This window comes from Aythya marila (assembly GCF_965140915.1).
Source record: "Aythya marila genome assembly, chromosome: 4".
Classification (NCBI taxonomy): domain Eukaryota; kingdom Metazoa; phylum Chordata; class Aves; order Anseriformes; family Anatidae; genus Aythya; species Aythya marila.
Window position 1 is genome coordinate 34571229 of NC_139045.1, and position 26270 is coordinate 34597498.

Here is a 26270-nt window from a genome sequence, read left to right on the forward strand (position 1 = left end):
TGAGCAGTCCTGGCTAATGACTTGTAGGTACTGAATCCTCAGGTCTCTCAGGTGGTTTCACTCGACCAGTTTCAGCAGAATGATGAAAAGGTTGAGATAAAATAAACTGACAGTTGCTACTCATCGCAGGCAGCAAGCTGTACCCTGGCAGATGAGACCCTGGGAGCCCTCTTTTTTAAACAAAGGCTTTCACTGCAGTGAGCAATGAACTCCACACAAAAAGGGAAAAGGAGAGAGAGATTGGCAGCTGGTGACCGACAGGAGGAGGGAAAGGAGGGAAACTGAGAAACACAGCAATTGTTGGCTAATTAGAAGCCATTCCCACCTACTTAATACCAACCCATTAAGCAGAAAACACTTTTCATCTTACTCTCGCTGCTACACATGACATTATACTCCAATCAATACCCTCCCACTGGCTGCCCCAGTGCCCACAAATGAATACATTGCAGTTCAAGAATGCAGTAATTGAGTTGGGGCAGTGAAACTGCAGCTCTCACAGTCACGATCTTTCTCTGAAGATACTAATGCAGTGTTTGTGATGCTCGGATAAAGAAATCAAATCCCTGTATTGACAGCTGTCAGCAATTGGCAAATGGATGAAGTCAATGATTAATCCATTTTAATCTTTCATTTAAGAGAGAATAAGCGTTATTTCCAGATTATTTTCCCCCATTTGAGTAAGAGGTCTAGGTTGTTTACACCCAGATGTTTAGATTTTTCCAGGGCTTTTTGAACCCTGATCCTCGGTTGTACCTACAGGATATATGCATATATGCACATCGTTGCATATGTGCAATGATGCATCTCTGTATCAATTCATCTCACAGGCTCCACTGTCTTCTGGAAGGTTGCAAGGTAACCCTAAGCTTTTAACAGTACTTCCAGCTTTTTTTTTTTTTTTTTTTTTTTTTTTTTTTTTTGTAGGCTACATATGCTAAGGCTATATTTTTAATTTAAGTCCCACTACGATTTTATTTTAAAATGTACAGTTTGGGCTGACTCAGTAGGCCCACTGTTGTACATTGTGGCAGATCCAGGATCTTGCATTTAGGTCATTAGGATCTTGCATATCAGTTGTACATTTAAATTCTTGCAACATTTATTTTCAAATTAAGTCCCATGTTGCCTGAGCCATCTGGAGTTGGTAATACTCTGTACAATCTGCAGTATAAAGTAATACTATGCAGACTGCCGTATAATTCCTTCTCCATGCCAGTTTTGTCACCACAGAATAAAACCAAAAGGAGTCTGTTACTCTCTCACCTTGGTTAGGGCAAAGAAGACATCAGTATAAGCCTTTTGGAAGTGCTGGAAAGAGGTCTTCACACCGCAGGTGACACCTCTCTGTCCCTTCCAATTCCTAAGTGAACTAAGTATCAATTCAGGAAAACTTGGACGCCTTACAGTGCTAATTTGAAGCTATCTCGTTGCTGTAGATAAATTGTGTACAGTGACATCTGATATTTGCAGAGAGAGACTGCGATCGTGTGTGCTATTCATTGGCATAATAATAATATGGCATTTGCAGTATGCTATTTCTTCTGATGCTGTTTGCTGAAGTACTTCTTACATGCATAATTGTGTAATGTGCTATTGACTCGCTGACACCTTGAACTCTTGAGGTAGGCATTATACGTGTGCAGTAACTTAGCCTGCTATTTGGGGCTCTCACTGCCATACAGCTTACCTATATATGAGTAACAGCAGTTAAAGATGAGCATAGGTGATAAGGCTGATACAGAAGCAAATGTGCTGCAGCCTTTTAAAGTGTAAGCTGAGTAAAGAGGCTGCTACTCTGTTGTCTGTTTCCACTTGTAATGTGATATTTTCATTTAAGCTTATTAGTATAATTAACATTAATTTCCACTCAATTAATTTGTTTCCGTATATTGTAAAACACCTTGCACCCGCCTCTTTGAGTATGCTCTCAGGGTTTCTTTTGGTACATATTAATGACAGTCTTAGCAAAAGGTTTGTCCTCAGAGTCTGTAAAGTGGGGAGAAAAAAAACATCTGATGGAGAAAGCTGGAATCTAACCACTTGTGAAGATGCAAATATCCGTGAGTTGAATATGGTAAGGTGGTGGGACAGAGGTTTTAGTTCCTTGAGATACATTTGGATGGGACAATCAAAGCCACATTCAGTTTCCACATAGGTATGAACTTTATTAAGTTATCTGGTTCTAACATATTTTTTTCTGTAAATTATGTGACTTTGATTCATTTAAACACAGAGGTTTACAAGTTCAGTCTTACTTTGACAGGATGCCAATTAGAAGGATCAGAAGCAGGCTAGGGAAAATGCAAAGAGCAGTTGGCAGTCTTTCCATTTCTCAGTGCCAAAGCCTGTGGGGTTAATTTGAAGATACCCAAATCACCTTGGCAGCATCATTTCTAGTCTTTTCCAGAACTGTGGAATTTAATGAGCCAGAACAATAAACATAGGATCATAGAAAAATAGTAATCGGAAGGGACTTTAAGAAGTCATCTACTCCAGCCCCAAGGCAGGAGCCACTATATGTCGCTTCCAAAAGAAGTTTGTCTTGCCTGTTCTAAAAAGATATCTGGTGATGGGCTTTCCACAGCATCCACAGCATGAACAATCTTTGATAAAGAGTAAAATCATGCAAGAAAAGAAGGAAAAAAAAAAAGTTTTTCCTGTATATCTGAAGTGAATTGTTATTATTATGTATGTCTATGATTCAAATTCAGTATTTGTTCTATCCAACAAGGACATTAAATTAATTCCTTCCAGTTTTGCAGTTACCTTGAAGAAAGGATTTATCTGATGTGCTGGAGTTCAAAAAAAAAAAACAAAATGTGGTGATTTCTGATAAGATTATTAGGGTTACTTAGTCGAGGTATTTGATTAGATATGAAGGAATGTAGTGCCTTCTTATGAGCATGGCTGTTGGAAGAAGATAGAGGCAAAGATCCTGTTTTCTTTTTATGTACTTTCCAGTTGTATTACCCTGTGGGATTAGTCCGTATCACTCATCTGAGCTCAGTAATCAGTAGGCTAGTATCTATTCTAAAAGAGCAGGAAGACGAGGGGCTTCACCAGCAAGAAATCAACCAATGCAGAGGGAAGGGTTGCTGCTTATTCTTAAATGGTCTCGCTAAGTGCTCGGAGGCTTTGTTATTCAAAGTCTCTTACATAATTCAGGGCTCTTCCCTTTATGTAAGTTCCTGAAGTAGGGAAGCAGCTAAATTTCTGAATTCATCTTGTTGAGTTAATCCACTCGTATTTCATCTCTTACCAGAGATGCAACTGAACTAAAATGAAGTATTGGAAGTTCTTATTTATGATTGCAGATGTTTCATCTAGAGCCCCAGATGTGAGATCTGAACAGTCTTTTTTTTTTTTTTTCTATTCTAGACTGTGTAGATACTTCAGGAACCAGACTCTGATTTTCTCCACATTCAGAGTTCAGTAATTAAATCCATATCTTTAATTAAATGAAAATTATGGTACTGCTGTGTGCCTTCACAATTCTCAATTCTCATAAAGCTGTTCTGAGTCCTGTTTTGCCCATTTTATAAAGAGAAAACAAAATATATTTACAAGCCAAATAGATGGTGTTTTAGCCCTTATCAAATACTTTTATTTCCTTCTCATCAATCCATATTTTTCCGGCTATTGCAACTTAAGGTGTTTTGTGTTTTTTTGATTGTTTGTTTGTTTTATGGCCTTGAAGCTGCCTTCTAATAGTCTCATCTACAGTGGTTCCCTAGCTCCAGGTTCTCAAGTCAAATTCTTTTCTAAAAGTCACCTCTCCTTTCTATCCTAAGTTTTAACCATTGCTGCCTCCCTTAGTAAAATATTGCATCCTACGGAGGATGCAATTCTCCCCCAGTTAGAAGCTGGCAAGGCTATTGTTTGCATACAGTTCTTTCATGAAAAATCTCTGAGGCTGTATTTGTCCTCTGCCGAAGCTATAGCTAAGACAATAGAGTACAAAAAGCATTAATTTTCAAATAGATCAAATCATCAATAAAACCCACTCAAACTGCATCCAGCAAGCAGGCCTCTGTAGGAGACTGTGCTTTGGGAAGAAGGCTCTGTCATAGTTGAACAGAAAGAGGATCCTGTGGAAGCAGCTGCAGCCAGGCGGTTAGTTGGTCTTCCACACATCTTTCACTCCACGTGAGAAAGATGCCTCTTAAATTTGCTTCTACCGATCTCAGCCATCTCACTCTACTACGAGTGCTCCAGACTGATGGATGGACCCTCTCTTGAGAAAAAGGATGCAGCTCCTCTCCTTATGTGTTCTCCAAGCACTGCAGAGAGGCACTGTGTTTTGGTTTTTTCTGTGAGATGTCACTGTGTATGTGTGTATTTTGCGGAGTGTTGTTCCTAACGAAAAGAAGACAATTGTCTATGAATGTTGCCTCGAAATGAGACATTTCAAATCAGTCCATTACTGATTTCTGTGAACTTGAGCTTTGTGGTCTCTCGTAGACACTGAGTCTTCAGGGCCTCTCTAGCCATAACCATTTTCAAATATTTGTCTCTGAGGATGCATGTGTGGGACCTGCTAATGTCCAACATAAACATTTACATTTAGTTAAGCAGAAAATGTTTTTCCCTGACTTTGTAATTTCAGTATATACAGAACTTCATAGTCTGAATATTAAGGCAGGTGTTGTGTTTGACTTGGACTACACTGAGGTTTCCTGTGTGCCTGAGAATATGTTGCTGTGGGTAACACAAGGGTGTAAGTGCTTCTGAAGCAATCGTTACTTAGAAGACTGAAGGACTGTGCTCCACAGCTTCCTGGGAAAAGAGGGAAAAAGTTTCCTTCCATCAATGAAGTTTTAATTGTGATTCTATGATGTTAAGGGTTAGAAGAACTACAGGTTATTGTATTATACATCATTTCCCCTCGAAACTGGGAGAGCACGGCTTTTGACTGCACTTTGTTTTCTCTACAATATGAGTTTAAGATATAGGGATTTTTTTTTATTTTTTTTTAATTATTATAAGCTTTACAATGGACACTGGCACAAGCAAGATGTGGCCCTTACTGCAAGCAAGGGTAAGAAAATTTTGTTCATGTTATGTTTGCATTTCTATGCTAATCTGGACAGCAACTCTGTGCAGGATGCACTTGCAAAAGAACACTCTCTAACGTCTTATATCCAGAAACCAGTGTAAAAGTGTTATTTTTAATACCTGTCTCACGACTATCGCCGTTCATTTTGTGCGCAAGGGGTGACCTAGAGCCAAGCGGTACACGGGGTGGGGGGCCGAGGGGAGTCAGTGCCTCGCAGTCGTGCCAGGAGTCGCGTTTGGCCTCTAGAGGGTGCGCTTTGCTCCCTCTTGCTCACACCGATTTGCTGTGACAAAAGCGAGGAGTGGTGAATATAGCCACTTAGGCATGAGCCAGAGCATCACACAACAGCAGACGCTGCTAAGGCAAGGCTCGTCTCGTGCAATAAACCAGTTCAGCCTGTGTGCTCTTCAGAGATGAAACCAGCCTCTTTTTTTCCACTGAATCGGACCTTAGGTATTCAGTCAGCAATCAGATTTATGCTTTAGATACTCCCGAACGAGGATGCTCTCCTTCACGTGCCTGTCAGCGGTGATGCTAGCGTGTAGTTTGTATAGTTTGGGAGTTATTTTCTTAAAATACTAACACAAACGTCCTGCCACATAGACAAAGCTGTGGAGGTACTGAAATTCGATGTGCAGAGATGTGCAACAGAAGGTTTTATTTTACCCTTTGACTTTCTTATAAAACCCGTGGATTTTTTTATTATTTTTTTTTCTTTAATGTGGAAGGAGTCTTCAGGAACATAACTTATCATTTTACTGTGATATATGCATGCTTTAAAATGTCAGAATTTGCTCAGTGAAAATCGCATTCGGGATCTGGTAACCCAGCTGCATTCAAGACGGAATAGAAGGCGTATATTACTACATCTGATTCAAAGCAATAGCTTAATTGGCCAGGAAAATGTAGTTATCAGATGATAAAGATATGAAGTCAAGGGCAAGATATGCCTGAAAACAAGCATTTTGCTGCCTAAAATTAGGCAAAGTTAATAGGTTAAATTTTGTTTATTGAATAAGAGAACCCAAAGTTGATTGATATAGTAATTTCAGTGTTTGCTATGGCAAATATTTAGCTCATTATCAGTTTTAATAGCATTTTGCAGAACAAGCCTTTTCTTGACATGTAGAAAATACTATTAAATTTCCCTGCATAGATACATTGTTATGACATGCAATAACTACTTGAATATAAAGGGGATTAATAATTTAAAAGGTGTTAACAAATTAGGGCCATCATTAAAAATAGACTTTGAACCATTTTGTAGAAAAATCAGATTGAGGTAATGCTCTGCTCTTATGATAAAGAATTACAGCATTAATTCTGCAAAGTGAACTTATTGCTCCTATTCGTCTCCAAAACCCTGGAGCATTAAAAGACAGGAAGAATGAAATGATCACTGCGTTTTTTCAGGCACAACAGCTCTAATATTTCCATCACAGTTTCACAGCTCAGCTTGCATGGTTGTGCTAGAGGAAAAAAGCACATAAACGTCATGCTTCCCTTTGTTTTGTTTTTGCTGGTCTTATGAAATCGGGTCAAATTTTTTCAGACAATTTATATTAATATATTGAGGTTTTTGCTTGTACAGCATCTATGCAGAGTATAAACAAACATTTCTTCTGTATAGAAGCTGTTTTTTTTCTTGATTGTAAAATGTAATTCTTGGTTTTCTTTTGCATTTTGTTTTTCCTTTCTTGCAACAATTGATGACCAGAGGCATTTCAAGGTTGCATTCTGGTTGCTTTGCAAATTATTAATTTGTTTTCCTTCTAGCTCGAGATAAACAGAAATAATATCACTTTTGAAGCCTTTTCTTCATCCTTTCATATTACATTCTTGAAACATGCAGAAAAATTGAACCAGTTTGTTTTGACATAAGCATATTATGAAACACAATTGCAATTTCTACTTATGTAAGTAACCCCTGCCCATATGAATAGTTTCACTGTCATAAGGATTAGAAGTGGATGGACTCTATTCTGGAAGTAGTTTATTTGAAACATTTAAATAAGCTTTAAAAGGCTAAGGTTTGTAGTTGTTTTTCTCCTCATTCCTGCTTACTGTATTCTTTCATACGTATTTTGGAGAAGGAAAAAATAATTTCTGGGATTTAAGCAATAAATTTCACGTTTGAAGGACAGAGATACCAGGAGCTCTTTCAGGCCCTGAAGGTAGCAAAATATTTGTCCTCTCCCTCTGTCTTATTCTCACTTGCTGTGGCAGTCATCTCCCTTTATAACATTTCCCTCTCCTCCCCCTTCCCGAGTCTTCCCTCCCCTTCTTCTTGCACTTTCTGAGACCACAGAACCCAGATGGTGCCCTCACTGTTGCCAGGCCCTGAGGGAACTGCTCCTGTTATACCCACCTCTCGATAGCTCTGGTAAGAAACATGCCAAAAGTCCAGTGCTGGGATATGTTTAATTTTGATATTACTCTCTTTCCAGTGGATTTGTTTCACAGCACCATTTTTTTCCCCTAAACTCAAGTCTACAAAATCAGCAGTGGTGCAACATCTAATTTAAATCAATGACATTCAGAAGAGTTTCTAGTCATCTACTTGTGATTTTAGCAGAGTCAGATAATGTTGAACCACCAATCAATAAATGGTTAAAGCATTGTTTATATAGCACCTCTATTCCTGCTAATACTGAAAAATTCATAACAGTGTGACATTTTTCAGGCAGAAGTGCATATGTTGGTGCAGACAAAAAGAATGCCTCCTTTCATGTACTGAAATATCAGCTTTTTTTTTTTTAATCATATAGAATGAAGCATGATGGAGAAAGTAGAACATGCAGCAGAGGAGAAAAGATTCATGTTCTGATAAAGTATAAAATTAGAGTAACTGTGGCAGAGATACAGCCAGAAAGGGACATCAAGGATAACAAACTATTACAACGTTATAAGCTACAGGAAGATCAAGAAGAGTATTAGTCTGCTATACAACAGAGGGGAGAAACTCTTAATAGATGACCTAGAGAAGGCCAACGTGCTTTAATGCTTTTTTTGCTTTAATCTCCACTGAAAGGGTCAGCTGGGATCATGTGGCAACTGGAGTTTATAGCAGCCACAAAAGAGCAAGATCTAGGGCTAGAACATGAGAAAGTAGGCTGGAGTGTACCTAGAGGAGTTGAATCTTCAAATCAGATGAGCCTGAGAAACTCCATCCTTAAATAGCTGGCTGGGAAAATCTTAAGGCCATTTGCCATTTTTGTAAACTTGTGGGGGTTAAGTCAGGTTGCAGAACAGTGAAAAAAGACAAACCTGATGTGTGTTTTTGGAAAGAGGAGGAGCCAAGGCATTTTAGACAGATCAGCTTAAAAATTTGCCTTGGAAAAATACTGGAACATGCAATCAAATATTCTATAGATAGCTAGGAGAATACAAAGAAACCTGTGACAGACAAAATGGATTTGTCAAAAATTGTGTCAAGCCAAAACAATTAACAGGGCTTCTCAATAAAGAAGTTTAAATAGGGAAAGAGAGAGAGAGAGATCCCATAGTCTTTCTGAAAATGTTGACATAATACACTATGCTCATAAGCAAGTAAGAAAGTGTGGACTATAGGAATCTACTATCAAGAGGGTGATTTAAAACAAAATAAACAAAAAAAAAAAAAAAAAAAGACTACAAAAAGCTTAGTTTGTTATTAAAATGGAAGCCTGTTTAGCATGTGCTTCTACAGGGATCTGAGCCCGTGCTATCCAGTATTTTCATTCCTTATCTGGAGACCGAAATAGAGAGTATGCTTATTAAATTTGCAGATAACAAAAATCAGGAAAGGAACATAAGTATTCAGGTTCATGGATTGCAGTTCAAAAGGATCTTGACAAATTGAGAAACGTGCGGTAATGTTCTTAGCATTAGTGTGTGTGTATAAACAAGAATAATCAAGTGCATAGCTATAAAATGGGAATAAACCCCAGTTTTGTTGGGGGGGGGGTGGGAAGGGTGAGGAGAGGGTGATGGGAAAAACAAACAAAAATCTGGCACTAAATCATAAACTTAACCAGAATCAACACTGTTGTTTTAAAAACTGCAGACATCATATTAGGATATTAAAAGCTGCTGACTCCTGATGTAACCCTTCTACTCTACTCAGTGCTGGTAAGGTTTCCATTTATTGTTGTAGCAGTTCTGGATATCATGCTCTATGAAGTACGCAGACAAACTGGAGAAAGAATTCAGAAAGATTGAACAAACTAAACATTATGACCAAGAGAAAATATAAATGGCAGATTTGAGCTGTGTCTACACAAGAGACCAAGGGAAGACCCAATAGCAGTTTTCAGATATGTGGAGTTTGAAGAGGAGGAGAAAATAGATATTGATCTCTTCTCTTTGTCCGTGGTAGGTTGAAATAGAAGTAGAAAAATGCAGTTACTGGAAGGATGTTTCTGATTAGCATTTTATTTGGCAATAAGCATTCATCTACTAAAAGAGGTTGGGCAAATCATTCAACTTTCTTGTGCCTCAGTTTGCCTATCAGTGAAGTCAGCTTTAAGATGTTGATGTTTTTTATAAAATAGCTTTCCGAAATATTTCTTGGCTTAAGGAGAACAAGTATTACTATGAGATAACTGAACAGATAGTCCTCACCTACCACCATTCATCCCCTTATCCTTTCCTCCCCGGAAGTTCTGCAGTTCTTTCTTCTCTTCTTATCCCTCCTCTTCTCCTTTGCAGAAACCATTCTGAGGCTACTGAAATATTGAATTTTGTCTTTCTGTGGATTGTTCGGGTAACAATATTCAGTTTTGCCTATTGTTGAGAAGCCCGGAATCAATTTCATATTCAGGTTTAATGTGAAGGAAAGCTATGAAGAACTGAAGGGTGAAATCTACTTTTGCCTTCTGGGATTAGAGTTGAGAGCTGCAGCCTATGCTCTTCCCTCCTTCCACTGCCCATGCCTCCTTTCCCGTGTCTGGACAGAATGGCAAACCCGCCTTGTCCTGCTTGAACTGCACAGGCACTACCATATGTTGTTTGCTCACTTTCCTGCCTGGCCCTTTTTTTTTTTTTTTTTTTTTTTCTCTTGCCTTTATCAGGCTCTGGACTGCCAGGACTGCAAGTTGTAAATGAGTTCTGAGTTTCTGCCTGTGTTTTCTTCCAGAGCAGCATCTCTTTGGGGCCTAAGTCACTCATATGACCTGCTATTCTGTTGCTATTCATGGCATTTTTATGAACATACTGACTACACAGCACAAGTTTTTATTTTCGTTTTCCTCCTCAGGTACATTTTCAAAGAAATCCTCAAGAGAACATGTATATTCTAAGTAGGCAGCTTCCTCTTTTGCTATTCCCTTGGCTGCATTGCCCCCCAAATGAAAAGCCTGTCTTAAGGGAGCTGCAGAACACAGGCAGTGTCTTCAGCATCTTTTCTGCTTAGAATCTGAAGGGTTATATGGGCAGCTTTGGCCAGAAATGGTGGGAGCTAAAGTATCTAGCAGTGATTCAGTATAGTCCTCAGAACTTTTCAAATGAATGGTTTGATTCTAAACAGAATTGGAGCTGTAGGTACTCGCTTGTAAGTGTGCATGCATGCATTGGTGAACATGCTTCTTTTTCTGCAATTGCTGAAAAAAATCCATCTTATAAGAAAGAGAGGTGCAATTACTGAATGCTTTCTAAGACATTTTTGTGCCCTGCCCTAGTATTGTGAGGAACACTGGAGCTATTAACTATCATGTATGAGTTATGGCACCTGGATATGGCATCTCCGCGTAGCAGAAACATATGTCAGGGGGGTTGCAATGCTGCAGTGCAAATCATTCTGGAGAGTGGCACACAGATCCTAGTTAAAAGGCATCAGGAGTAGCTTACAAGTAGTAGTGTAAGTATCAACAGTAGCTTGAAAGTAAGATTTTGAGGTGGATATTATTTCCTACTTTCTTGTTCTTAGTCCATTTGATGAAACTTCCCTGCTCTTCCTGCAAATCAGTCTCCCCTTGTTATGGTTTTCCAAATAATGCACTGTGTAATCACAGTTTTAGAGCTGTTCCAAGGTAAAATACTCTGGTATACACATACTGAGTCTGAAAGGCTTACATCCGCTGGCTGATGTTAATAAAGAGAGAGATTTTTTCATTCAACAGTCCTTATGCAGCCACAAGGTTGTTTCTCTTGCCTCTAAGTATTCTGTTACAATATGTTTTTCATTAGCAATTATTTTTTTAGGTTAAAGGTGTTCTTATCTCAATACAATATGGTTTTCAACTTTAGGCACGGGTAACTAACAAGTAAGATGAATTCGACAGAAATCCTATCCGATCGGCAGTGTTTTCTCCCTCTATCCACTGTTAAGGGTTTTGTAACCCAAGAAATTTAGGCTCTTGAATGTGAACTAAGCAAATATAAAATATGTTAGTGTTGTGTTTTAAAATATTATTTTAAATATTTGAATACTTCAATGTAGAAAATGAGACTAGTGTTTGAAATTATGTATTGAGTTGCACTACTTTGTGGTTAAAATGTATTTATAGTTTCAGTTTCCTACAAGCATTTAAACTACATGAGTGCTTACATTCTGGGGGAAGAACAGAAGGGGAAAAGAGCTATAGAAAGACAGAAGTTGGTTCAGAGTTTGACTTAATAAACGTGACAATCAAATATGGGGGCCTTTTGTAAACAGAGATAAGTGGCGCTAGCCCGAAGGCTGAACTTAATGTCAAAGAGGGTGTTCATGCAAAGTAAAACAGTGTATCTAGTAAACTAGAGAAATCTCATCTGTGGAGAAAAAAATCTCTAAAGACTTTATGCCACTTTTAACAGGCAACAACAAAAAAGCCCGAGCTGTACCTCAGGATATGATCAGTCTTTTTGAACTGAATTTGCTCAGTGCTTTTTGTTCTTCAGTGCTGTCTGCAAGCCTTCCACATCTCAGTCGTAAGGCTGAGAGTTTGGCAGTTTTATTTCTTTGTTATATTTTCATTGCGTGAGATTAAAAAGTCACGGATGAGTGATGTAATGGAAACAAATGTTACCTGTGTCTGAACAGGAGGAAAAAAGCCCTCAGCTGCACTGAATCCATGCTCTTATTCTTTCATAAAATTGTTTGAAATTTCTTGAAAGTGATTGGTGATGTAGTGGTGGTGGTTTTTTTGTTGTTGTTGTTGTTGTTGTTGTTTTTGGTGTGTGTGTTTTTTTTTTTCCTTCTCTGCTTAGCCAAAGTGCCTCTCTACTAGAACTGAAGTTCAGTAGCCACCTTAGGAATAACATTTCTCAGGATAGCTGAGGTTGAGAGTGTTGTGGGTATGATATGTTCATACTCTGTAGGAGAGGATGAAGGCTGCATCACTCTCGAGTAGCCCCTGGAGGTTAGCTTAGAGCAGCGGTACAGCTTTGGAGGAAGCTGTCAGCCCTCTGGGCTACAGGGATGTGCTGTTTTTAATAAGTACATTGCACAAGACAGTAGCTATGAGTTAGTGTGTTTTCACACAAGAAAATCTTTTTGAAAAATGATTAATACATCCAAAGCTGCCTAGTTAATTTCTGAATTATGGTCTGTGTTCAAAATGCTGGACTGTTCTAGGTGCTTTAAATGTGAATAGAGCCTAAATAAGATACACTCTACAGATGGCCGGTTTGGCTTATCCTATACTCAGAGAGAGATTTGAATTCGAGATCTATTTGTTTTTGTGAAGGAGTTAGAGATATGAAGACAATTTCATCTCATTCTATGATGGCTCTTCAGCTGAATAATATTTAACCTGATAAATCAGCATATTCAATTTTAGGGGGTAGAAATTGAGAGAATAAAATAATTGGGAGTATCAGTAAGCATTCATTTTCCATATATCACAATGTCAAATATGTTGTAATAAATTGGTTTTCAGAATGTGAAGATCATCAAACTTTAAGGTTACTGTATACAACTCATACCTTCATTTCTTGCTTTAGTACTTGGTGATGGCATCCAAAATATAGGTACTTCATATATCTCATGCTTTTCTAGGTTTAGCTGCTTATGCTCTTTGTCAATTAACTGCTGAAAAATTAGGCTGTGTTATTAAACACACAGTAGGTAACATATCAAAAAAGTCACTGAGCATTATGTTATCAACTTAAGTAAAACTCAAATGTTCACTACCAGCGATTGAGTGGGATAAATGATACAATGCTAAAAATATGACATAATGTGACAAAGAATGCTTTGTATTTTATTTTACATATTTTTCATGATTGCGAAATCTTGTAGATCAGGTGTTCGCAGTCCTGATTCACTGATGTGCTCATTGAATTTGCACAATCATAATCAAAAGTTCTGCAGAACATCATTGATGAACTGCTCTAAAACAAGACCACAAGATTGCCTAATTTTTTATTTCCAAAGAAATGCACGTCTGCCAGAAATGAAGAATGAGGTTCTGGTTGTCCTAAAGCTGTTGTGAGTGGGAGATTATACGGACATATATGGTAGTGATGAACAGAGATCAGAGAGACCAGAACATCAAGGGGAAGGAGAAAGGGGAATTAAGAGATCAAAGATTGTAGAGGAACTGGAGGGAGAGCTGGCTTTGTCTTCCCTGCCAAAAAAGGTGTGTTTTTTATAGTGAAAAAACTAACAGTAGCTTAGTTATCTTGCTGTAAAAGTCGACAAAAGCTCTGTAGCTTTTACTGTGATGTAGATGAGCAAAAGCAACTGCAGAAGTGAACTGTAACACCTTTGCCCTTTATTTCCCTTTTTCCTTAACAATGAGATAATTTTTTAATGAATGAGCAGTGGATAAAATTGCTCTAAATTTCTCTGGTTTATTTCATTCAGCACTATTCAGAGAGGGGAAAAAAATAACGATAAGTGGCAGCCTAACTTGGATGAAAATGGTGAAGTTTGATTTTCATACCACACAATACTTTACAGCACAGGAAAGACTCAGAAAATCACATAGTGAGTAGTATCTGGAGAGGCTGGGGCACTGAAGGTTGTGCAGTATCAGATAGGCATTTATTTCCCTCTTTGCTACTGATTTGCTTTATAAATGTTGGAAACTATCATTTTCTTTCAGATATATTTTTTCTTGCTTCTTTAATCACTGAAAAGTACTGTTCATTATTAATGTACATTATTCAGGAAAAGAAAAGAGCTTACTGAAACCTAAGGTCAGATCTCTTTAATATTGGCTATTTATAATTAGGCAATGAAACCCATACCTAAATATTTAAAGCAACTTGAAATGTTGATTACCCTTACTCTCAATGGAAATATACACTTTATTGTTAAGAAGCCTAAGGAGACAATGAAATTTGTGTATTTTGGTGATTTTTGAAGTGTATGTTAAAAAAAGGTATCTGTCAAAAATGGTCAGGTGCAGTTGATTCTGATCAAAAGCGTTATTCCAGGACTATTTTTTATTATCTTATGATTCTTGGATTTTGGTCAAAGATGTGACATTACATGTCTGAAGGTGGTAAAGACACTTCCTATAAATTGTAACTTGTATAATTTTACAAATGAAATTAACTGTGGCTTTATTTGAGGAAGCTTGTATACAGATTCCTCCATCTCATCAGTAGTAAGCAGTGCTCTTGCAGAAAGGTTTGTGTAAAGGATCTGTGAGAGCATGCTTACACTGGGACATATTCTAAGTTTCCTTTACCACAGAAGTTTCTGTGGAAGGAATTTGCACATCATTGAGTGCTTGTGTGGTAGTAGGTGCAGCAAGAGTGCAAATCAGTAGAATTCCTCATGCATGGTTTGTGTTGCTAACAACTGCTTCAGTTGGGTGAATTACTTTTGTTCTGTTAAATTTTCACCTACAAATGTGTACTGGAAGTCAGCATGTCTCTCACCAGCTTCTCCGTACTTCCTAGAGAATGTAGTACACTAATTCTCATTTTTAGTACCTGAAAATGGTTAAGAAAAAAAAACTTCATCCCCTACATAAGAAAGCAAAAATGTATCGCCAAATTGTAATAACTTCATTTTCTGGTCTTCGGGATAGACCTCGTAGTAGTATCCTCTTAAATTCATAGCAAAAGAATAAATTTGTTAATAGAGTCAACTTTCCTCTGGGAGTATGTGTTTAACAGATGTCTACTGTGTACCTTATCTAGGGAGTTGATTCTTTGTTTAGTATAAGTAGCACTGGGATCACAGTAAAAGAGAAGGCTAGCCTCCTTTGCTGTCTGCAGAGTAGATTGCCTTAAGAGACATTGAGACCAGTAGAGAAAAAAGAAATTACACTGATCCAATAGATATACTGCTGAGAGGTTTCTATTATATTCTTACCTCAGACATTGTACCACCATTAAATTCACACTTTCAGGCCCTGGGAATCAGGCCAGCATGACAGAGAAGTTTGGCTAAAATGAATCTGCTATATTAGTTTTTGTGAAAATGATTAAGCTCTGCAGGTTCAAGATCAGTACTATTTTTCAAGCAGTCATTGTTTCAAAGCTAGGCAAATAAACCCTAATATGAGAGAAAATTATAGGGAGCCATACAAAGATAAAATTGAGTAGCAGAGTAAACAAACTACCAGAATACATGCTTTCAAGTAGAAAACAACATGAAGTCATTTATTTGGCATAGTTAAAAATCAGCTGGCAGGCAAATATTTTTTTTAAAAGTATTTTAAGTAGACTGCCCATCAAATAAGCATAATTATAATCAGAATTCTTACAACGTTCACAAAATTCCTAAAGGCAATCAGCTCCACTCAAATTAGTAACTTGGATAAATCACCATTAATTAGCTAATATAAGCCAGCAGGTGGTTTTGAGCCCAGAGAGATTCCCTGGTTAGTTAAATTATGTATACTACACTACAGCACAGATAGAGTAAGTGAAAAGGGAACAACAGACACAAGTCTGTTTTTTAAAAATAAAATGTTTAGGGACGATGCTCAGCTAAAGTCTTCTCCAACTCCCACATCGTACCCAAAGGAATACAAGGCGGCTGCGACCCCCAGCTCAGATAATATAATCCAGGAATGTTCTGTGTAGTTTCTGTTTCAACACTGAAATATATGCAGGGAACAAAATCTGCATTTTGGAAGCTTTCTTGAATACATTTGTTTAAAGATACTTACTGCTAGAGGAGGGACATAGCAGGAACTATGTTTGATAAAAATGTATCTATTGAAGCCACAAAGGTAGCCTTGTCAGTGTACACCTTATTCACAAAAATAGGTGGGAATTCTTTTGGGGGGAGCTTGAGGTAGGTACTTCCTTTAAATCATATAAAAATCACATCATTGTGAGAGATTAATGTCCAGTCTTGCTGTGAACAATGCCGTTGTGCTCAGTTGTGGACAATAACTGTTGGGAACCAATCTGAACACCAGTACATTAGTACAGCAGAAAAAACTTCACAGAAGTTTTTGAAATACTGGTACTGATAGCTTCATGAGATCCAGAGGTTTTTCTTTGAAAAATCTGGTCCAAATCTGCATGCAAATCTATTGGCTTACAATGATTTTTGTTTGCATGGTGTGTTACATGAAAAATCTCAGAGATTGTCATAAATTACTACCACTCATAAGACTTCTGTTTGGTGATCATACAAAATAAAGGCTCAAAAATATGCTATTGTATTTGATTTAAGCTAATGATGTTGTGTGGGAGGAAATGGCAAGATCAATGAAGGTGTTTGTCCCAGTATCAGCATCTCTGAAGGTCTGGACTGTGATACAGTAACAATACTTTAAAGGACTAAAAATCCTGCAGGGTTTTAATGAAGGAAGTGCAGGTCTGGTAGTAATATTTAATCCCAAAGTGTGCTCTTGGTTCATCCATGCTTTTCACATTAATCAACTTAGTGTAATGCTCTGTGTACAGAGAACTAAGATTGCATATCAAATTGTTTTACTTGCCTTTTCTTACCTAGCAGACTCAATGCTGGCATATCTTTCATGCTGAATGATGTATCTTGATGAATTTGTTTTCATACATTTATGCAGGTTTCTAGTGTATCACTTTCTTCCCCCAATGTAAATGATAAATGTATTATAGGCATATTATCCAAGAACTATTTAGTACTGCCATTCAAACACAAATTTCTATTAACTGTTTGATACTGGAAAGAATACCACAGGAAGAAGTTTTTTTTCATTGCCATATTGTAACCCAAATCATGAAATCCTTGATGTTTTTCTTGACCAGAGAAAACATGAAACCTGTACCTACTTAATTCTCTCCCACTTCTGCAGTGAGGACTTAGTGCAGTGGTTACCACATCAGTTGTACAATGTTAGCATTGTCAGGCCTCAAAACGTATTGCAAATTACTATGCAGTCTTCAACTTTTCAATTAAAAACACTTTCCAGTGGACCATTTTGCATGGCCTCGTAGACCAGTGCTTCTTTACTGGCCCCAAGTTCTTCACAAGTAGGACAATAGATACATAGTGGTCAAAAGCATGAAGATAGGCGCACAGTCACTGGCTGGAAAGTTGACAGACACTTGGTTACAAGCTGATACAGTCTAGTGCTTAATTCATTTTCCTGTGGACTTCTTTCTACCCATCACCAGTCTCCATGGTGCTACTACAATTGCTTCAGGTCACTCTGCCAAGAATGAGGGAGCTTAAGCCAGAGCTAGTGTGTGTGGTGAGGCATGGGCAGCAAAGGAGTTTGCCAAATTTGAGAGGAGATATTTTTCCTATCTCTTTAAAAAAAAAAAAAAAAAAAAAAACAACAAAAAAAAAAAAGTATTTCTTAGACTTTCCCCTAGCCTTTCACTATCATAGAGGGAAAAGGAATTAGGGCCTGGGCAATGATTTGAGAATGCACCCTCAGTCAAATGCAAAATATGCAAGAACTGTAAGAACCATAATTAATTTGGTAGGTAATACTAATTACACATACACACAAAAGTAGTGTCACTTGTTTTTTTTAAAAGGTGTCCTGCATTGTATTTTAAACTACCTTAAAAATTCTTTTTTTCTGGGCACGTTTTAGAAGTATACAACTGTTCAGGGAAAAAAAAAAAAAAAAAAAGACTTGTTGCTCAACACATGCAACAGTGCCCTTTGATATCTTTTTTTGGACTTTGTAATAATGCTGTGACTACTGCTGTTCACAAATATTTTATTTATAAAAACTGTCCTCCCACAGGGCTGCTGCAGATGATCTGCAAGCTGAAGACTAGCCTGTAAACTCCACTTGCTCTAAGAAAAGGTGTTTCTATCTTTGAATACCATTGCTTCGATTGGGATTTTTAGTAACTAGTAGAGCGTGTTCCCAATTTCAGTACATATAGCAAGGAGTATTCTCTGAAGTAGCTGTCCCTCTAGCTCCTGAGTAAGGTGTTGAGATATCAGTTTAATGTCCAGTGTTTGTGTGACAATGCTCTATTGTTGATTAAAAACTGTACAAAAAGGGTCAATGCCTTTACACAACACGTATAATTAGTGTTATTTTTGCAAGTAAAAATAGCCATTTGGTATCTCGGAAAGACCAGCACTAACATGCCATCATTTATTTGTAGGTTTTGAGTGAAAGCCAAACAGACATTATTGCTCAGAAAACGTAACGTTTAATAGAATGAGTTTTAATGGCCAAAAATAACATATTTTGAGAGTAAGGAAGACCCTGGGATCGTGTACAGTAGAGGTAAATTGTCTGATTTAATAGTGAATTGGAAGCATTCCTATTTAGGTTTTTTAATTTTAACCCTTCTGTAGTTTCCACAAATGATCATGCTTTTCTAACAGTAGCATACCAGGGGGGAAAAAAAAAAGTGGTAGTAGGGCAGATCAAAGGTCCATCTAGCCTAGTATCTGTCTACTGGTGGCTATTAGGTGAGGAAAAGATGGGACAAGTTGACAGTGATACTTCCGTCTGGTATTCTCTTCACATTTTCATCAACCTGCAAGTTAGGGACTTTCTGACACAGAGCTTGAATGCCAATCCCACTGTTAAACAGACTTTCTTGTATTGTCCATGAATTTGTCCAGTCTATTTCAAACTGTTGGGTAACTTGAGCAGACATCTCATTGCAATGAATGTCATGGCTCAACTCCTACATGATTTGATTAAAAAAAAAAAAAAAAAAAAAAGTTGCCCCTCAACTTTCTTTCCAAGAGAAAGAGTGAATTACTATTTCCCACTCCCCGTCTTGATGGTACTTACAAAAACATGTGCATCTCTTTATATCCCACCATCAGTCATCTTTCTATCAACCAAAGCTTGCACTCTCCCTGTGCATAACAGACTGTTTTCCACACATGCATGAATTTGCATTTATCAGCACTAAATTTTATGTGATGCTTTATTGTCCAGTCATGAAATCTTTCTGAAGTTCTTTAAAGTTTTGATTTTCATTACCCTGTGTAATTTTGTATCAACAGTAATTTCTATCACTTAGCTGTTCACTAACATTTTTATTCATTTTTTTAACATTTAACAGTACAAATTCTACTATAGATTCCTGTTGTATTCACTACTGATCTGTCTTCATAGTGCAAATCAGTCCATCTATCCTTATCTTTATTTCATACCTTTATACAGTTATTAATCCAGAAAAGATATCTGATGCACTTGGGGAATCTAATCAGCCAGGTAGTATTCATCCATCCAGATTCTTACTCATTCCTCAAAAGAGCTATAATCTCACGAGACCTCTACAAAAGCCAGCTTGATTTGTTTCCCTTATTATAACATTTTAATTCCCCTATCTGTCCTTATATTCTTTATTATAGTTGTAACTAAGTCACCTAATGTGGAGGTCAGATTGTAGTTCTAGTCTCTCCTCCCATGGAATGTATATTATTTTTCATTAATGACATTTTTGGCACTTCCTATTATTCTGACATTGAGGCCCAGGGAAGCAGCACCTATGTTTGTATCCTTTAAAATTCTTGAGCATATACCATTTTCTCTCCTGACTCACTTCTCAGTTTGTTCTAACTCTCATCTACTGATGTGTATTTGGGGCTCTTCCTCTCATGCTTATCTAGAAAACAAAGGTGCTGATGTACATCTCTGCTGGCGGTCTTCCTTAGTGAATGCCATCCCAAGAATACATTTAGCCTTCCTGCTGTCACATTTCATTTCTTGAGTATTCTTTCAACTTTTTTTTTCCTCTGGGGAAAACACTATGCAACTATGCTTATTTCCACTATTGCGTTGTAAGGACACAAACAAAAATGGGAAAAATGCAGTCTGTGGAGAAGTGGTGCCTGAAATCTGCTTACTATTGTAAGAAGCAGCAATGGACCAAGTCATATTTTTATGCCAATAACTTGAAATCTTTCAGCTTTTATATTTTAGAAAATTGTCCCTGGTATCATGGCAATGTGAATGTTAATATTAAAGTTCAGGTTAAAAATATGTAGTTTTTGGCTGTTGGTGGGCACAGTGACAGTGTCCAGTTGATGTTGTTAGATCATACCTGCAAGCAGCTTTCTGCATTGGTGGCAAAGGGGCAGGACACAGAGTGACCGCAAAACAGCTCTGTTCTTCTGTGCTATTCAAGGGGATTTCTGACAGGCATGGCAGGCTACAGAGGTCCCAATTCTGCTTTTAATGAAAAACTATATGTTGGGGACTTCTGGGGCTTCTCACGTGTTGCAAAGCCCAGGGAAAGCTTCTAATAGGTGTTGGCATACATCCTGAAGCGCTAACTAAACTTTTAGCAACGCATGTTTTTTTTCACTGTATTATCTTATTTATTATTTGAAAGGGGAAAAAAAAAAAAAAGTAATGACGAATACATCTTTTTGTTTGTTTCCACTCTTTCTTCCTTCGTCCTTCTGTTCACATATTTGTTGTCTTCAGGGTTTTCTTTTATCTTTCCTCTGTGTTTCTTTCCTCACGGGGACTTGAGTCTTCACTCCCAGTTCACAGAAGTTAAATAATCAGATGTTAAGTTTAACCTGATAGTAAAATGTCATTCTTTGGATTCAGAAGTAACATCCTAATCACATTAGGAGAGGAAGAAGCAGTTTGCTCTTAGAGACGTTTTATGCTGTGTGCCTACTTAGGCAAGTACCACTGCATTAGTTATTGATTAGTTTTTGGAGGAAAATTTTTAATCTCTTGGAGGAAACAAACAGAAGAAATTGTTCAGAGAAGCTGTCCTGGAAGTCTTTGGGTACTTGAGAGAGAGGGGTGGAGAGAAGGAATGTGGAATGCATAAATGTACTGAAACAATAGAAGACATTAGTGCTTGAAAAAGGAAGGACTTGTATCTTCAAAGCATTTTGCCTGCTTACGCAGAAAGGACCAGGGGAGATCTTGAAAGAAATTAATTCAACTTGTGATCCTTTACTAATTTTTTGGTTGGTTGTTTAGTGTTGGTTGTTTTTCTGTTTGTAAAGAAGTCCAGAAATAGGCACATCTGGAAATTTTCAGATATGTATGCTCTGCAGTATGTTGAGGGAGCTTTTCAAAGTTCTGTTTAAAGCTGGCATGTTGTCTTTTTACCAAATTACTTTTTCTCACAAATGTAGTGATGTGTGTTTTCACAACTTCTTTAAATGTTTACAAGATTTTAAAGAACGTGACTAGAAATACCCTTCCTTTTTCACCAACTTAGCTTTAAACTTTTACTACAGCATCCTTAGTTTGATGGATTTTCTGGTGACTATATGGTTGAGACCTATGTTTAAAAGAATAATGCATGAAAGTAGGTAGGTAAAAATATAACCTTGGATTGTTATTATATAACCATTTTGTATTGATTAAGGCCTTGCCTGCAGCTGTAGGGCATCTTTGCTCTCAAGTTAATTAAGTAGCGTCATAATGCAATATTTAAAAATAAAAAGTAAACCATCAAGACAGGTATCCTTTAAAGTTTGATGCTATAAGACATGCATACAATTAAATACTGCATGTTCCCACCATTTCCCACAGTTAGTAGAAATGATTGTGTATATGTGAGATTGTGCACAATTGCACGCATACCCCAATGAATAAACACCGAGTTAGCAGAACTTCTAAAATTAAAGGATAATGTTGATGCATAAGTAAACATTTATGAGATGGCACATTGCTAGATTTGGGAATTAAAACTAGTGAAGTTCTGAAGAAATTCTAACAACAGTTTATCTAACACTTTATGTCTTATGTAGAACTTAGTAGTTCGATGAATGAGATTATATAATGAGAGTGCTGCAATTGGACTGTGATCCTAAAAATTCAAAGGACATAGATTTAAATATACAAACTAGGGAGAAAGAAAGTTCTTAGACATTCCTTGATGCCTGATTCAGTTCTGAGAGAGAAACTTCTTATTCTCTTCATAGATCCCTTTTATTTTAGATGCTGAGCTCTCCTGTATTTACAGCAGAGATTTGTCTTTTCCTCTCCATTTTTTTGGGTTGTAACACATACACAATAAAAGGATTTTTAATCTAGATCTTTCTGCTGCAAGATCCCTAGGATTCTGCTTAGAGATCAGTGTGAGAAATTAAAAAGAAAAAGAATGTTTACATATTTTAAGAAAGCAGTTGATTAAAAAATAAGAAATTTTAGGTACTTTAACTTTAACAAAACTAAGCCTTAAGTATAGGAGCCAAATAATTTGGATACAGCACAGTAATTTTCTGCACTTTTGAAGGAGTAGGAATGAATGAAGGAAGGTATGAACCCATTGGTCCACTTTTTTGTCCTCATCAACCTACTGAAGTAAGGTCTTCATATATGACACTGTCTCTTTTACGGGGAATGGGCTTCTTGCTTCTAACATCCCTGGATGGTACAGATAGTAAATAAAAGTAACTATGATTTTGCAAAAGATTTCTCATGTTATTCTCACTATGAACTAAAGCAACACTCTGAAGAAATCAAAGGGGAGGTTCTACTAGCTTAATTCTTCGGTGGTCTGGTTTAAGATCATTGAGGATCTTGTTAGTATGCTTTTCACCCCCACCTCCTCCACCTTCCCCCTCTTTTAAATAACATATTTAGAAATAAAGTTCAATTCTAATCTTAGTTCAGCCGGAAAGAGATGGAATACAAATATACTTTTAACATTTTTAATTCCCTTGCTGGCTTAAGTGCAAGGTAAGAACCTTGACCTAAAGCTTTATAGAGAATATCTGACTGTACAGAAAATACTTAATTGGGATCATTGTGTTTCAGTTGCCATTAATGGAAGAATTCAGCTCAGATTATTAAAAATCAAAACTATTTAGAACCAATCTACCCACTGATTAAGGAAGAGACTTGCCATGTTTTACGAAGTCAGGATTCAGTCCAGACCTGAACCACTAATTTGGCAGTGATACAGCACACACTAAGTTGTTTGTTTACCTTTGATTTCGTTGAATAGATATTTACTTTGGAGAAGTGTTATTTATAAAATAATTAGCATTGTCTTAGGAAATGTAGCTGTCCATAAACAGATACTGAACTCTTAGTAAAGTAAATGTCCCACATCTCATAATTCAGACTTCTCTGCTAAAACTATTTCTGAAATTCCAATAGCTGTAGTCTTTATTCATTTGTAAATCTTTTCTTTGTGTGTGGAATTAAACTTCAGAATAAGTTATAATAAAATACTCTGTTTTGTTGCATCATTACTTAAAAACTCCCAGGGAACTGAGTTGTAAATATTGCTCTGTAACATGTTTTCCCTATAAAATAGGAAAACCAATTTCATACTAAACCTCCCTTTCCATATAATAATTAATAATGAGTTCTTTCTGCCATTGCAAACAATAATAGATGTACGATTCAACAACAGTGAATGTAAATATGTAAAAGGATGTGTTTATGAAGTATATCCTTTTAAAATAAATGAATTTACTTAGCGATGTCTAAACTGAGAATGTCCTAGAAGACTGCAGAATGCTTCCCCTTTCTGAGTTTCATGTGGGTGTCTAGAGTAATGAATAGTAAGAAAGAGTGACCAAAATTCAGTAGTATGTAGCTGATGTGCAGATGTGTCTCACTGGGTGTAGCTGTTCTGGTCTGTGTCATGTAACATTACAAGACCTTCAGTTGTGCTTCAAAGTCTCTTGTTCTGTGCAAGTCACTCACATATTACTGGCGTTTTTACTGCCTAATCTGATCCTTCCCATTTGTGGCCATACCCATGTGTTATAAAAGACAATTATTACATGAAGAGCAGAATTAATCCTTGTGGAATCTTGCAAATAACAGGCCTGGTGCTGGGATTGTGCCTCTCTAGAAGTGACAAATTTTGGGAAAGATTCCAACTGTTAAAACCTTACTGATGACTTATGCGTTATTGTGGGCTTCGTTTATCTTGCTGAGGTGAGACTGCAATTTTAGATAGTGTCAAATGGTGATGAGAGGTCCAAAGGAACAGCTTTTCTGTTTGTCCTCTGTGTGCTTAATAAAAACAAAAACAAAAACTAACCTCACTGCCTTAAAAGCCATTTCGGTTCCATGTCTTGGGTTGAATTTCTACTGTGCCAAGTCTCCAAGAGTAGCTTCTAATTAGAAATCCCTTCTAGTAAGTTTTTGACTATGTCATCTTACGCCAATTTAAGAAGAGGCTTGGTGGAGAATAAAACTTGGCTACAAAAGTTGCATGCAGGATAGGCATCTTCTGTGTCAGTCAAAAATAGAAGAGAGCATTCATTTTTTGAAGACATATTGCTTATTTTCTTTGCTCTCAAGAAGGAGGAGTACCATAAAGAGTAAATACCAACAATATTGGTACAATTGGTGTATGTACCAGTAAGGTGCACAGATGGATATGTAGATTTGTATTATCATTAGAAAACTAATAGTTGAAAAAGGTTTTATTTGCAATTACATTAATGAAGAATACTTCTGTTAAAACAAATAAATAGTTAGAGGTCTTAACCAGAAGTATAACACACCAAAACTAACATGGACTTTATTTCCTATTCTTTCAAGTACACAAACTTGCAGATAGTAATTAAATTAAAAATTTTAACCTAATGAATTTGAAGTCAGTGCCTAAAAAGGGCACCTCGTGAAAAAGTACATTGCAGCTTCCCCTAATGGAAGAAATATTGGACTGATGAAAGCAACCTATAGAGAACATGAAATAACAGCCAAGTGCTGGCATTTTAGGAATGTCTGTTCATAGACGTGCAAGTTTTATTTCACATTGTCCTCACCCTTCTCAATAAGAATGACTGATAGCCTCACTTTGTGATTTCCCAGCTTTTAAGAGTCTATTTTTATTTATTTTTTATGACCAACCTTACACTTGTTAAATGCAATTTTTGCTTTATGTAACATAAAAAAGAGCACATCTGCAGTATGCTGTCCCATGAATTAACAAGAATGACTGGACATAAGACAAGAAATCCTTTAAAAACATATGTTCACATTAAATATCTGGGCTATCTCAGTAAAGGAGGTCTTATGGGGTCATTTTTGATGCAGTGCAAGTAAACCATTTCTGCTCTCCTGAAATAGTTTCTTTCAGGTTTATATTGAGCTTGTATAAAGGCACATTACATAAATAAGGGCTTAGTTTGTACATTAGTCTTTTACATCTTGGATTCTTACTAAATCCTTGTTTTTACCAACTTGATGCTTAAGAGAGATTGATTTCTGCTACACATGTTTATGGTGTTTATTTTGATATGTCTGGGATTAAAAACAAAATTAACGCGCATAATCAATTTTGTTAGAATTAAAAAGGGTGCTTTGGTACCTTCGGTTACATTCTTCTCAAGAAAAAAAGAGATGTGATAATAAAGGGATTGATTTATTCAATCACAGGGTATAAAAACATTAGCCCTGGGAAAGAGCCTTCCTCTAAGAGCTTTAGCTGCCCAGTCTCACTTGTGTGGCACAAAATAATTTGCATTTTTAGAGAGATTTCATGTCTTCTGTGAGCTCTAGTGAAACATGAATAAATTGCTTTCTTTTCCTTTTTTCTGATTTTATAAAGCTGAATCCATTAGGGGCTGAGTCAAACTGTAATGAAAGAAAAGCAACAACTGAAATGATGGAAACCCTGGATTAGATTTCTTAGTAGTCCAAGCCCAGCTGTCATGGCCTACGTGTCAAGCTAGTGCTCTTTGGGGAGGCCCAACAGTACATGCGAATATTTTTTTAACTGCTGTGTTACAACAGGTCTCCAAAGCAGCTAGGAATTAAACAGAGAAGCAAAGATTAAGAATTAAATAGAGCCACGGCAAGCAGTTCACCAGAGAGATTTCTAGTCAAGCAAGTAAACCTTTCCAAAACTGCTAACCCGCTGCTGTCTGCCTAAGATGCTTCCACATGACCCACCTTGCTCCTTCGTGCACGCTGAGTTTGGGATTGCTGAAGGTGCGTGTGAAGGAGATGGTTGTTCATGTTGCTGAGTG

At 37.1% G+C, this 26270-nt stretch overlaps 1 protein-coding gene across 1 annotated transcript in view; it reads left to right on the plus strand.

Moving 5' to 3' along the window:
* TTC29 (tetratricopeptide repeat domain 29) overlaps positions 1-25924 on the plus strand; it is a gene marked incomplete at both ends in the record, with an annotated part of 109981 nt that extends 84057 nt beyond the window's left edge. Inside the window, one exon of the mRNA XM_082759540.1 lies at positions 25839-25924. Coding sequence (XP_082615666.1) covers positions 25839-25924 — 86 coding nt within the window. The remainder of the gene's footprint in view (positions 1-25838) is intronic.
* Positions 25925-26270: the final 346 nt, after the last annotated feature.